This window comes from Solenopsis invicta, chromosome 2 (assembly GCF_016802725.1).
Source record: "Solenopsis invicta isolate M01_SB chromosome 2, UNIL_Sinv_3.0, whole genome shotgun sequence".
Lineage (NCBI taxonomy): Eukaryota > Metazoa > Arthropoda > Insecta > Hymenoptera > Formicidae > Solenopsis > Solenopsis invicta.
In genome coordinates, this window is record NC_052665.1 from 17,214,847 (window position 1) to 17,227,967 (window position 13,121).

The following is a 13,121-nucleotide window of genomic DNA, read 5'->3' on the forward strand; positions in this document are numbered from 1 at the left end:
ACTGTTTTTGAAAATTACCATTTTTTTACATATATCTTTAAATTTGTTAATTATTTAATATTGTGTTTAATAACTTTATTTTGCAATGTTATTTTGTGATAGTACACGAGTTTTATGGCTTTGCATTTAAGTCAGTTTTTTTTATTTCCATGTTATCTTGGATAGTAATGTTTTTTGAGTTCTCATTTTCTTGAAAACTTTCAGGAGCAATCAGTGTTGTATGTTCATTAAATACTTTGACTTTTTCAGTTGCAGGTACTGTAGGTAATACTTTCTGTAATAGCATAAAAGATATGGTAAAACGCAGAATTTTTCTTCCGACATATAAACTCTTTTCTGCATTGATTAATTCTTACAATAAATTTATCACTGATTGATGTTTGAGCGTCAACGGATGCTTCCAGCCAGGCGTCGCTTTTTATATTAATGATACGTAATCGTGCATACTGAGGTACTAATATGCGGGTAATAAGAGAACGACAAGACTGAGATACTTTAGGATGTTTGGGAAACACCACTTTGCTTTGTACTTGCTGAGAGAAAGGAGAGAAAAAAAATGGACTGTATTAGAGAAAGATGATAGCGTAAAACTCGTAGTCATTTACGAAGAACGTATGTAAAAAGTAATTTAAATGATATTTTTGTTCAGTAAAAATTGTTCTACTGCATGTATTAATACTTAAATTTTTCTTCTGATTCATTGTTAGCGCATAAAAGAAATAATTTTTATAAGCTGCATATGGAAGAAAAATTGGAAGATTGTTATCGATCTGAGTATACGTTGAGTATACCAGTCTTGGCATATACCTGGGTACCTTTAGCAGTTGCGCGTAATTTTTATCATCAAATGGCAGCCGACCATAAACCATGGCATAAAGCACAACACCCATGGACCATATATCAGAGAGTTGAGGCTGGTAAGGAATGCCTCGTAGAATTTCAGGCGACGCGTAAGCATAACTGCCGCAGTAAGTTGTACTGAGGGACCACTCGCCATTCTTCAATTTCATCTGTCCACGCGCGAATCCGAAATCCGATAATTTAACGTTGAAGCGTTGATCCATGAGCAAATTTTCGCACTTTACGTCTCTGTAAGAGTTTTTAACAGACAGTTATGTTAAAATTTGTGTTAGATTGATAGATAAATTTGTTTGGTTTTTGGTTCGGTGCAGGTTCATTCTGATTCATTCTTTTTTCTTTTTTTTTTTAGAGTGAAATGAAAATTGTGTTCCAAACAACCGAGCGACCTTATTTGCCAATCCATCCAATAATTCATCATGTATTTCAAGATGTTTTAAAATCTTTATTTTTTTACTTTGTTTTTAACTTATGATAATTTTATTTTTCTTTACCTGTGCACTATGCCGTGCTCGTGACAATAATCAATGACTTCCAGAAGCTGTCGGAACCACTTACGGCTACGTATTTCATCGATGTAAGTATCGCGTCGTATAACGTCAAGCAAACTGCCATTCAACGCATATTCCATAATAATGTACACTCTGAAAAAAAAAGTAAGCTGTTTAAAAGAAATTGATATTTATATAATAAATTTTATTCAAAGATTAATCTGGACGGTAAGCCAACCGATGTGTAGTTTCAATTGTCTGCAGAAAGCGAATAAGATTCGGGTGTTTTAATCCTTTGACTACCGCAATCTCACGGGGTAAGAATTTTGTGAGATAATCTCCGGGCGCCTGGAACTTTGGAACTATCTTCACTGCCACTTGACAATTGTATCGATCAGACTTCGCGATCTTCGCGAACACGCAACAAATGTTTAGAATTAAAGAACATCAAAGAGGAAAGAAAAGATGAAAAGGGAATGAGATGGAGCATCACTTTGACAGTGGCATATGATCCGGCACCTATAGTCTTTCCAAGATTGTAACCGTGCGATTCGAGTACCGTCAATTTCTTATTCGACTTTTCATCGTTCTTCTCGTCTGTAGTTAATCTCATGCCAGCCAATTGCTCTTTCGATGTACTCTTTATTATTGGCAGCGTTGCCATTTCCGGTGAAAATAAGGTTTTTGACTGCAGGAACGAAGTTTAAAATAAATTACGAAATAACAGAAAATTTATTTTCTATAACTAATACTTGATTTTAGTCTCACAAAAATCAGATCTGGTTTATTGAAATTTATCGTGATTTTTGTAGAATGAATAATTATGATAAGTAAAAAATAAAGTTTTTGCTAATCATGGTGAGAAGTAAACCTCTATTTCATTACGGGCAATTACCTTGGCAATTTCTTCATATTACTTTATATAAATATCTGTTTAATGGAGAACTCATTTTATTTCTTGCATTGCGCATACATACGTTTTTATTTGTTAAACATGAAAGATTTTAATTTAAGTTTGACATTTGTAAACGAGAATTTTGAATTTTTTTTTAGTCGAGGCATGTGACAACTAAAGTGTGAACGTCATCAAAAGTCGAAATTTATGATAAAATCAATATATGCAAATATAATAAATCAAATGTTCCATAATTTTTTGTAATTTAAATTATATTTAAACTATTTCTGTTTAAGTATATCAAAATATTTTCCTTCAATGTCAAAAATAACATTACTAAAATAGATCATTCATAATGTAAATGACGACGTAAAAAGTAAAACTTGAGAATTTTTCTATTAATGTTACGAATATTTAATAATTAATTTTATTGTTTAATAAATTAAATTAGAATGGGATCATAAAAAATATGAAATGGATAATTTGTGTTCTGAGAATTATTATGTATAAAAAATATTTTGTCGCGTAGTGTCAATATCAGTAGTTTTCTCATATTTTTTTTCACCTTCTGTCTAATTGTATTTTCCTGATATTTTTTGTTTATTGGAAAGGTTTATTTTCGCATGTATGAAGATTTAAATTTAGTTCCTATAATTTGATTCGCACTTTAGTTCGCCACTGCGACGTCTGCGACAAGAGCATGTGTGGCGCTAAAATCGTTCTTCATGTTTGCCTGCATTCGTCAAAGAGGGCCAAGAGGAGAGTGTTACGGCGACGCGTAGTAATTGCTTTTAGCGTAAAGATTAACGTTACTGAAGTTCTATAAATTTAGCTATGGCGGATGTTTTGGATATCGATAATGCTGAGGAGTTCGAAGTCGACGACGAAGGAGATCGTAAGTTCCGTTTTTCTATTACGTTTTGCAAGTGTCAATTTTATCGTATAACCTCAATATCATACCGGGTTCCGATAATTTTTTCGTTTCACTTTTATTTGTATTCCCTTAACAATTTGAACACTGTGTCTCCCTAATGATTTTTAGAGTAGCGTGCAATTATTGAATAATGTTGACGATATAAACATTGATCTCATCTGAAATAAGGAAACCTGGGAAGAGATGACAATGATAGACTCAAACTGCATTTGTATACATTGTCAATATTAATAATCCATAGTTCACGTTACATATATTATAAATGTTCAATATTGACAATGAATTTCGAAACGCAACGTAGATTATAACAATGAACAGTGTACAAAAATGTTCTGATCATTTTGTTATGATTCCAGAGGGTATTGCTCGTCTCAAAGAGAAAGCGAAGAAAAGGAAAGGCAGGGGTCATGGTGCGGAACTAGTGTCAACAAGAGACGACGTCGGTCATTATGAGTCCATGAGTATGGTTGAAGAAGATGACAACGAGCCTGGCCCTCAAAGATGTAAGGATATCTTTTTTGTTATTATATAACTTCCTTAATTCAATTTGAATTGCAAAGAGAAATCCTCATTTTTATTTGTAAGATTTATTACAAATAATATTTTTTGTATTTTTTCAGCTGTGGAAGGGTGGATCTTGTTTATAAATTCAGTACATGAAGAGGCACAAGAGGATGATATTCAGGACAAGTTTTCTGAATTTGGTCAGATCAAAAACTTGCATTTAAATCTAGACAGAAGAACTGGATTCCTGAAAGGCTACGCATTGGTAGAATACGAAACTTTCAAGGAAGCACAAGCTGCAAAGGAAGCTCTAAATGGTACAGAAATCTTAGGTCAGGCTATCTCTGTTGATTGGTGCTTTGTAAAAGGACCAAAGAAGTAAGTATTATTATATAATTAATGGAAATTTTAAACTATTTTAAAATATTTAGATTTATATATTCATATTTGTATTTCATATTTTTTCATTTTTTATAGAATCAGGAAAAGAAGTCACAGAAGGCGATGAGTATTATAGATTAATGACTATGATCATTACTTCTATTATGTATCATTATTTTATATTTGATAAGCATTTAAAAATGCTGGAAATAATGTATAAGTTACCCTTTCCACTAGAATTTTGCTCTTATATTAATTATCTATTCAAATGTAAACAACTTTATATGCAATCATTAATTAATAAATAGAAGACCGTGAATTTATCCAGATATCATTTGTTGTATGAGCAAGAACATTAATATTTCATGTGAATATTTCAATTTGATTTGTTCCATAAATCTCTTATTACCTGATAATAACTACAGTTTCACATTCATTATTGTACTTTATACTTACAAAATAATATAACATCATTAAAATTTTATTTTTGCACTGATACTGCATCTTATATATCTGCAAATATGTAATATTTAATAAAAATTTCTATACATCAAATATGAGATTTCATTTATCGATTTAATGTGAAATAACCTGAGCAGTACAAGTATAAAAGAATTTATGATTTGCCAAAATAAGCGCCATTTTTTTTAAAATTTCTGTTAATACATGCAGTTTTGAAAAATACACATTCAGTCAGTTTTTTTGTGCATGTCTCGTATTTGCTGATAAATAAAGTATAGAGATAAGAGATGTTTCTATATTTATTATACAAAAGATATCCTAATAAATAAATGATACGCGACACGGCGTATTAAGCATAATAATTCAAATTTGCTTTCTTTTTCGCTTGAACCTCGTTAATAGCTTCCATCAAATCTTCATGTGTAACTTCTGTTGCGTTGCGTCGCAATGCTATCATACCCTGAAACATATCACAACTTGATCATTATTCTGACAAATTATAAACGTTTATAAACAATATTAGATTTTATTAGAATTTATGATATATCAATGAAATAAAGTACAGAAAAAAGTAATTTTATATTTAATGTTTTAAACTAAAAAATAGTTAATGCTTGCTGTTTTTACTTGATTCTGATTTTAAATGCTTACCGCTTCTACGCAAACGGCTTTACACTGTGCTCCGTTAAAATCATCTGTAGATCTAGATAATTCCTCAAAATTTACATCAGGCGACATATTCATCTTGCGCGAATGAATTTGCATGATACGCGCTCTGGCTTCTTCGTTAGGATGTGGAAACTCGATTTTTCTGTCCAAACGTCCGGATCGCAATAAGGCCGGATCCAAGATATCGACTCGGTTCGTGGCAGCGATCACTTTGATGTCGGCGGTTGAACTGAAGCCATCCAACTGATTCAACAACTCCAACATCGTACGTTGTACTTCCCTGTCTCCTGCCTTTTCTGAATCGAATCGTTTTGTGCCGATAGCGTCTAGTTCATCGATGAATATTATCGCCGGAGCCTTTTCCTTGGCCAATGAGAATGCATCTCTTACTAACTTTGCACCATCACCAATAAACATTTGTACCAGTTGCGGACCAGCCAATTTTAAGAAGGTAGATTTCGTTTGGGCGGCACAGGCTCTAGCTAGTAGAGTCTTTCCAGTTCCCGGGGGACCGTAAAGCAGAACCCCCTTAGGAGGCTGTATTCCCAGATTCTCGAATTTCTCCTTGTGCGTCATAGGCAACACAACAGCTTCAATGAGCTCCTGAATCTGTTTGTCCAATCCACCAATGTCAGAGTACTGCTCAGTAGGTCTCTCATCTACTTCCATGGCCTTGACTCTAGCATCGTATTCGGCTGGCAGAGTCTCTAGCACGAGATAACTGTCCTTGTTGACGCCTACCAAGTCACCTGGCTTAAGCGATTCTGCGTCAACTAGGCCAATTACAGGCAAAAAATATGTCTGGCGAGTCGATGTTTTTATAACTGCGCACTTGCCCTTTCTTTGCGCATCTAAATCGACCACTGCTCCATCTTCCTCCCCCATATCTTGTGGATCGACATCTAATAGCTCGATGACATTGGATACTAGGTATGGCAGGGTTTTGTTCACCTTGATCTTCTCCGTATTCTCTTTGATCTTATCGTTCTGTGCTTGGAGTTCATGCGAAATCCGCATCACCTCACTTTTCATTATCTTGATTTCATTATCCAAAAGCCGTGTACGTGACACGATTTCATCTGTGGACATTCGTAGAACATCCTCTCCCAGTGTTTCCTATAAAAAAGACAATGCAAACCTTCTATTTACAAAGTTCTTCTTTATAATAAAAATATTTATACTGCAAAAACAGTATTAAAAATGCTTGTTCAACTTTAATCCAAAGTATTGTCTCAAGTATTGTCTTTGATCTTTGTAGTTTGGAGATTAGAAACAAAATCAAACAAAACAAACAATCGTAAGCTTTAAGTAGTAAATTTCTTCTTGCAGTTTGTTTTCAATACAAAGTAAAAAATATTAATTATTAATTATTACTGCAATAAATGCTTAAATCCTACTACTAGTAAGAATAATTTGATAGCTTAGTGACAGTTAAATAAATATAAATATCCAGTAATTTCAAAGGAAAAATGTATAAATGTTCAGACACATACATTTTATATTTTATTTATTTTATATTTCTTGTATTTTACAAACATGAAAAACAATCTTTTTATATTATTTGCATGGTTGAAGCAAATATGTAATTATACAAGAGAAAGTAAAAAGTAGTGACTCGTTTGTGAAAATTTATACAAAGGTCAACTAGAAAAAAAGACTAAAATGAAGTAAACAAAAAAAGTAAAATTATACTAATGCACTTATTAATATACTCATGTGGTCGCAAAATATAGCAGGATACTGCGTGTGTATGCGCTTAGATATGCTTGTCATTCATGTACCATAACCTATGAGATGCAGAATTACGTACCTCTCCATCTTCCCAAATAGATTTGTCCTCGAGCGTGGCCATTTGAAAACTGCGAGAGCCCTTCGCCTACAACCTCCTACTCTTTCTAGCTAGCTGTCCTGCGGTTAACACGTAAAAGATTCTTTAAAAAAATTAGTTTCGAAGCCTCTAGTCTACACAGTCAGAAAGTCTGCTGTCCGCTACAGCAATCGTGTCACTTCGCTGACTAGTCTAAAATAGTACGGTATAATTTCAACAGATGGCGATACATGTCGCGTTTCAATCGCTTTCTCGCCTGAATACTTGTTTCTTTTTTATATTTTCTGTGCCATTTTCTCTTATGGCGATTCCATTAATTAATTTAATCAGTAATTAATTAAACTGGAATTGATCACTACAATATTTTTAATTATACAATTTGTTTAATTTAGGAATCAAATTTTTCATTTATGTATTAAGCAATAAAAAGTTAATTATGTTAACAGAATAGTATAGATATCAATGATTAAATTAAATGAAATTTGGTCGCTCTTGTATCCGTTTCTATAAAAGATTAATTTTAACCTCAAGCCTTACATTTTATCCTTTTTTCTAGAGTTCTAAGAAAAAGATATAAAAAGAATAAGTTAAAATCAGATTAAAGTTAATCTACATTGGTAAAAAAAAAAACGGGTATTAATACAGGTTTTTTGAAGTACTTGCTGTTTTCGCTAAATATTATTTACTAATTGTTAATTACACGACAATCATCAAATAATTCTCTTTTAAAGTGATCCAAGTAGCAAACAATATTTTTCAAATATTTGAAAAGTAATGGGTTAACTTCTCTTTATTTCGTTAAAAAAACGTTTATTTTAATTTGTAAAAAATTATAAAAAGATTTATTTGAAAAAAGTGATTAATAAAAATCGCTATTTAATTGAACAAAATTAAACTCTGATAAATCAATTTTTTGAGGACAAAACGTGTTCTGTTTTATGAATTAAATGTCCCAATTTTAATTAAAGATATTTTTTTACATGTAAGTAAGAATCTTTTATTTTTGTATATAAATTGCCGCAAACGCACAGCTGCGTTTTTCCATCAAATGTGGCAGGTGTACTTAAAATTATATTTAGATAAATTTTTATTAAATCACAATAAAAAATATTGAAGAAAAAAATACAGTTGAGCTTACAATTATTATAAAATCTTATTTTATCATATAGCTTTTCATTTAGAACTTCTTCATATATATTTTAAATAAGACATTTTTAAGTATAAAAAAATAATTGTGATAATAAATCATAGGAGGAGAATGTAAACTTTCATCTTCAAACTTTAAATCTATATGTTCATTGTAAGCACGAATTTGCACGCAAGCATGGAATGAAGAAAAATGAAGACATTATTCGACGAAGTACATCGGCAAGTTTGAGAATAATAACTTGCGATGAGGTATACGCGGGGTCTGCATACAGTCACGCGAAGACGCCATTACTTCCATGAGTTTTGCACACGAAGGCCGCATCTGTACACCGCGGCCTGCATCTCCGGGGGATGCAGCTAGGGTTTCGGGCTAATCGGGAAGCAACGAGTTCGCAACGGATAGCTGCAGCTTTCATTAAACTCTATTAACGCTAATTACAGAATAACTGAAGGCTAATTACAGAATAATTGTGGCACATAAATAAACACCTACACGAGCCTGTGGCGAGGATAGTTAATAAGTGAGTTAATTTGCAGACCGATGTATATCGCATTGCGGCCCGAGCATCAAATCTTACTTTAGGGACGGCCGCAGCTCGTCTCAGCGCAATAATTTTTAATCACAGTCCGACTTTGCGATATCTAAAATAGAGTTGCAACGAGATCGTGTGCACGTGATATTTCGCAAATAATACAATTGAGAGAAGTATTATGTAAATAATGTAGTCTTTTGTAAACTATTTATGTTTCAGTAATTTGCGAACAAAGTAGATTTAGTATATTGTCATAGAGATAAAGAAACATAGAGTATCTTCAATGCAGTTTGAAGATCATAAAGAAGATCAGTTTGCACTCTATTATTGCCTAATATCGAAAGGAGTGTCGTGTTCGGGCAAAGGTTGATAGTTCGGTACTCGATAAATCGAAGGTGCTGCGACTCTTTTTACCGGTTAACTAGTGCATTCCATTAAGCGCGATTCGCATGAAATATCCGCGACTATGAAGTTCGGGGTCCCGAGAGAAGTGCCGAGAGTTTTGCAACTTTTATCGCGGGCGTGCAATATCGCGAGATATATATTACTGAATTTCCATATCGACGTTCCGCCATCGAATAGGGCTACCCGAGCTTTTATAACCGACCGTAACTTAAAGCCGTGCATTATCAACCCTACGAGACACTTGGTCATCATCCAGAGAGTCCGTAACACGTATAGTAATCCTTCGGTAAAGCGCAACGAAAGCACCGTCCCAAATGTGTTCGCAAACAATGGCTAAAAGTACTGAATTTGCATTTCCTTTCATAAAAATCTTTTTTTATGGACGAAAGAAGATTATATTTTGAGAGTTTCATGATTCGTTGTTTTTTTTTTGGAATTATTAGTTAGTTCGTAATAATTTATTTTGAATTCTCAATTCATTAGTAAGTTACAGAACGTTTACAATTCATGCTTCTCCTAAATTTTGGGAAAATTTATAAAGTTGTTATAAAACCAAGAAACATAACTTTTTACATGTTTGATCGTAAAAATTTTGTTATTCTTTTCGATCTGTTTTTAATTTTAAAATGCAATAATTCTATACATATATACAAACATTGAAAGAATGAACGCAAAAAAATAGAGGCACGAGTCATAATATTTTTAAATTGCATAACTTATGTGAACATCTTCATTTTTAAGAATAAATTTGTAAAATATAAATATAGTAAATTAAGATTATTTTTTGAACGGTAAGATAGATTTATTATTTTATTTTAACATTTTATTTATTTGAAGAGTAGGAAAATAGGATGAAAACATCGAAAGGAATAGTAATCATTATAATTATTTAATTTTGTAATCATTACAAATTATGTGCATTATTCTCGTGATCAATGATGAATCTCAATGATTAGTTTAGTCATAAACGTCACTTAATAATGAACTTTTAACTTTATCGCAAAAATAATTGATTGCTGCCACCGTCTGAGGTGTATAAAGGGAACGTCAATGTAGCAACGGAATATTGTTAACAACAAACTTTCCGACAAGGACATCTATTTTCTAACAAAATTGATAACTTAGACATAATTATGAAGCGCGATCAGATTTCGCGCGCTAACGAACATTGCGAGTCTTCCAAGTTTTAATAAGTTACGTACTTTCCGACACGATGTAAGACGAGATCGTTTTCTATACGGCTAGTACGTGCAAAACGGGGAATATCAAAAATACGCGTACCCCGCGCCATTACCTCTCTGATAAATGCTAACACGTATCGCATCGCATAATAAATGTTTCCGCTGGTTCTTATAAACTTCGTAATAATTCTCTGATCCTAATATTCCAGCGATAAAGAATCGTTTTGAATATTGTTCACGATTAGTATGCTTTCTCTCTTAATTTTCTTGAAAATTAAAGCAACCATGAAACTCGACGTTAACTTTTATCTTATTGTCATGAAAATTTTAGCGAAGGTAAAAAGAAAAATAAAACAAAGATTATAATCAAGCTGAGTTAAATTTTTGCTTATTATTATTCGTGTAAAAATCGTATGATTGCTACAGCAGATAATAATTATTCTGCATTATTTTGAAGTTGATAGGTTTTTATTTCCCGATTTCGGCGTTTTCCGGACACATATCGCGGTTGCAGTTACACGTGGGATACATGTAACTGCATCTCGTTGAAATGCTAAATCTCGTTGAAATAGTAACCACGTAAATGTGCGCTAATTAAGCACGAATATTATTCCGTACATACGCTGTTCGACGAATTTGATATTCGCACTGTGTTTTTCATTATCATCATTCCGCTTGATGGATTAATTACTGACAACTCGTTGAATGTCCAATAATACAAAAAAAATCTTATGAAATATGTTTTTTTCTTTGCGCATTCGTTGCAACGCCGCGTGTAAGAATCCGCGATATTAATGCATTATTGATATATCGAATGATGATCAACGTGATCGCATAATAATTAATTGTGTAATAATTAACCGTTATTGGACGACGGGATAAGAGACTCGAAAATACAATATATTAATAATGATACTATAAATGGGGTTTACGTTTCATGCGTAGGCCGTAAAAGCTTATAAACATGTGCACTATTAAAATTTCGCTTTATTTCGTATAATAGATTGCTTTAATTAAATCCGATATCAGGAACTGTCGATTGAAATTTGTACGATAAATGCAGGATAGAGATATGTACTTCTGAAATTTTACCGATCCCTAAATTAACATATAATTTTTGCTGATACGTATTTAATAATAAATTCATGAGACTCCAGTGTTTCATTTAATAGTAATAACCGTCGACGTGCTCGGCGCTATATGCACGCGAAAAGACGCGTCGCTCGGAGCTCGCTCTTGATAATACAGCCATCGAAGCCGTCGTGAAACCTTTTAGACCAGACGTTATTAAATTATGCTGACTTGACCCACATTCAAGTACGTGTCATTTCCTTTTTTACTTAATGCCTGCTCGTGAAACGTTCCGCCGAGACGCTCGGCAGCGACTTTTAAGTGCAGCATTTTGCCGCCGACGTTCCATCTTAAACTTTTGAAAAACGGGAGGGTAAACCGAAGTAAGCCCCGATCGACGGGTTCGAAGTAAAAAGCAGCGGCGTGACCCGACGCGACGTCGGGTGCCGGGCGGAAGAGGAATCGGGGGCGAATTGAAGGAGGCACGGGCATTTCGGCACCGAATCCAATTATAACATTTATTAATATGCAAGCGCGAGACTCAACTAAGCGCCAAACAAGGAGGCACTCTGATTTCCGAGGTGGTCGTTTGACTTCGAAATAAGTCATTGTTAAGCCAACGTTTTCGGCAATTGGATCACTCGTATCTGAATTCCATTTTGACGTAACGAACCCGAGCCAATTTCCTCGCAAGGAAGTACACGTTAATTATCGACAAGACCGTGATAACTTGCTTTAAGTCCTGCAAATTTCGAGAACCTGACGAGAACTCATCCGCAACGCGAGACGTCTTTCTCAAGGCGGAAGATGTTATTAATTGAAGGGCGAGGAAGTCGCCAAGGAAATTGGAGTTCCTTCCGGCGAGGCCGGCGAAGCACCGCGGATTGTTAAAACAAATCCTTTGTAGCAGGCGTGAGGTAATTCCATTAATTAGACTCGGGGAAAAGGAGGAGAGTGCAGATGCGCAAACATCGGGATCTCCCGGCGCCAAGGTGGACGCGAATCTCGTTCCTCCTCTCGTTTGCACAATCACGCTCGAATCCGAACGGCGTCGACAAAGAAAGGCCGATTATTTATTTAGCGTTGGAGCAGCTCGTCGCCGCCCGGTGCGATGGCGAATACTCAGAGTAACGACGACAATTGAGAGGAGAATGCTTCAGCTGTAGCGGTCAAATCACGAGTTGTTGCGCTTTATTTCATTCTGTTCGTCAAGCGGAAGAAGTTCCGTAACAATATCGATCACCCCAAAGAAAGAGAGAGAGAGAAAGAGAGGGGAGGGGGGGGGCGTCTTTAGATTCTCTAATAGCAACGAAATGATAATTCGTATTGGCATAGTGTTACGTGGGAACATTTTTGTGAAAAAGCCTGATAAACTTCAGTGAAGTTCAGTTAAAAATCAGCAACGTAAGTTTGATAACTTTCATGTTATAAAACATGAGGTACTACGTCAGCAAGCAATTATTAAATAGCCTTGATTGATTAAACTTGCAATTCTCAAAACTTCGCAATCCCCTCAAATGATAAACGACTTTACGTTATGCCATACCTTTTTCTCCCTCTTCGCCTTTTCCGTTATTCTTTCGCATATCTGTCTCGGATGTAACTATAGATTTTATTGAAATTAGGATTCAAGGAGATAATCTATTACTTTCTTTTCATAATTAAGGAAAAACTGATCTCTCTTTAAACGTGATTTTACCGTACATTTCCAATTGCAAAGTTAATTGTAGTTGGCTATATTCATCATGGAAGACTTCCCT

At 34.1% G+C, this 13,121-nt stretch overlaps 3 protein-coding genes across 3 annotated transcripts; 1 reads left to right on the plus strand and 2 right to left on the minus strand.

The window, feature by feature from the left end:
• Positions 1 to 60: 60 nt before the first annotated feature.
• LOC105194583 (testis-specific serine/threonine-protein kinase 4) lies at positions 61 to 2,305 on the minus strand. Its single transcript, XM_039446044.1, has 6 exons — positions 1,843 to 2,305; positions 1,588 to 1,757; positions 1,353 to 1,502; positions 816 to 1,089; positions 357 to 533; positions 61 to 274 (listed from the first exon to the last, which is right to left on the minus strand). Exons 1-6 carry the CDS (start codon positions 2,011 to 2,013, stop codon positions 113 to 115), a joined length of 1,104 nt encoding a protein of 367 aa, XP_039301978.1. The 5' UTR covers positions 2,014 to 2,305; the 3' UTR covers positions 61 to 112.
• Positions 2,306 to 2,956: 651 nt separating this feature from the next.
• LOC105194563 (RNA-binding protein 8A) lies at positions 2,957 to 4,443 on the plus strand. Its single transcript, XM_011159542.3, has 4 exons — positions 2,957 to 3,139; positions 3,535 to 3,681; positions 3,799 to 4,060; positions 4,160 to 4,443. The coding sequence occupies exons 1-4, from the start codon at positions 3,079 to 3,081 to the stop codon at positions 4,188 to 4,190; spliced, it is 501 nt and encodes a 166-aa protein (XP_011157844.1). The 5' UTR covers positions 2,957 to 3,078; the 3' UTR covers positions 4,191 to 4,443.
• A 99-nt stretch (positions 4,444 to 4,542) lies between these two features.
• On the minus strand, positions 4,543 to 7,244 carry LOC105194562 (26S proteasome regulatory subunit 6A-B). Its single transcript, XM_011159541.3, has 3 exons — positions 7,005 to 7,244; positions 5,177 to 6,310; positions 4,543 to 4,985 (listed from the first exon to the last, which is right to left on the minus strand). Exons 1-3 carry the CDS (start codon positions 7,044 to 7,046, stop codon positions 4,875 to 4,877), a joined length of 1,287 nt encoding a protein of 428 aa, XP_011157843.1. The 5' UTR covers positions 7,047 to 7,244; the 3' UTR covers positions 4,543 to 4,874.
• Between the last annotated feature and the right edge of the window lie 5,877 nt (positions 7,245 to 13,121).

Excerpts from the sequence above, each read along its gene's own strand:
- LOC105194583 (XM_039446044.1), bottom strand. The coding sequence starts at position 2,013 with ATGGCAACGCTGCCAATAATAAAGAGTACATCGAAAGAGCAATTGGCT. Across the intron at positions 534-815 it reads ATTACGCGCAACTGCTAAAG|CAAGTACAAAGCAAAGTGGT; the intron begins GTACCCAGGTAT and ends CCTTTCTCTCAG. Across the intron at positions 275-356 it reads CAATCAGTGATAAATTTATT|AAAGTATTACCTACAGTACC; the intron begins GTAAGAATTAAT and ends ATGCTATTACAG.
- LOC105194563 (XM_011159542.3), top strand. The coding sequence starts at position 3,079 with ATGGCGGATGTTTTGGATATCGATAATGCTGAGGAGTTCGAAGTCGAC. Across the intron at positions 3,140-3,534 it reads AGTCGACGACGAAGGAGATC|AGGGTATTGCTCGTCTCAAA; the intron begins GTAAGTTCCGTT and ends TTATGATTCCAG. Across the intron at positions 4,061-4,159 it reads TTTGTAAAAGGACCAAAGAA|AATCAGGAAAAGAAGTCACA; the intron begins GTAAGTATTATT and ends CATTTTTTATAG.
- LOC105194562 (XM_011159541.3), bottom strand. The coding sequence starts at position 7,046 with ATGGCCACGCTCGAGGACAAATCTATTTGGGAAGATGGAGAG. Across the intron at positions 6,311-7,004 it reads CTATTTGGGAAGATGGAGAG|GAAACACTGGGAGAGGATGT; the intron begins GTACGTAATTCT and ends TCTTTTTTATAG. Across the intron at positions 4,986-5,176 it reads AAGCCGTTTGCGTAGAAGCG|GGTATGATAGCATTGCGACG; the intron begins GTAAGCATTTAA and ends GATATGTTTCAG.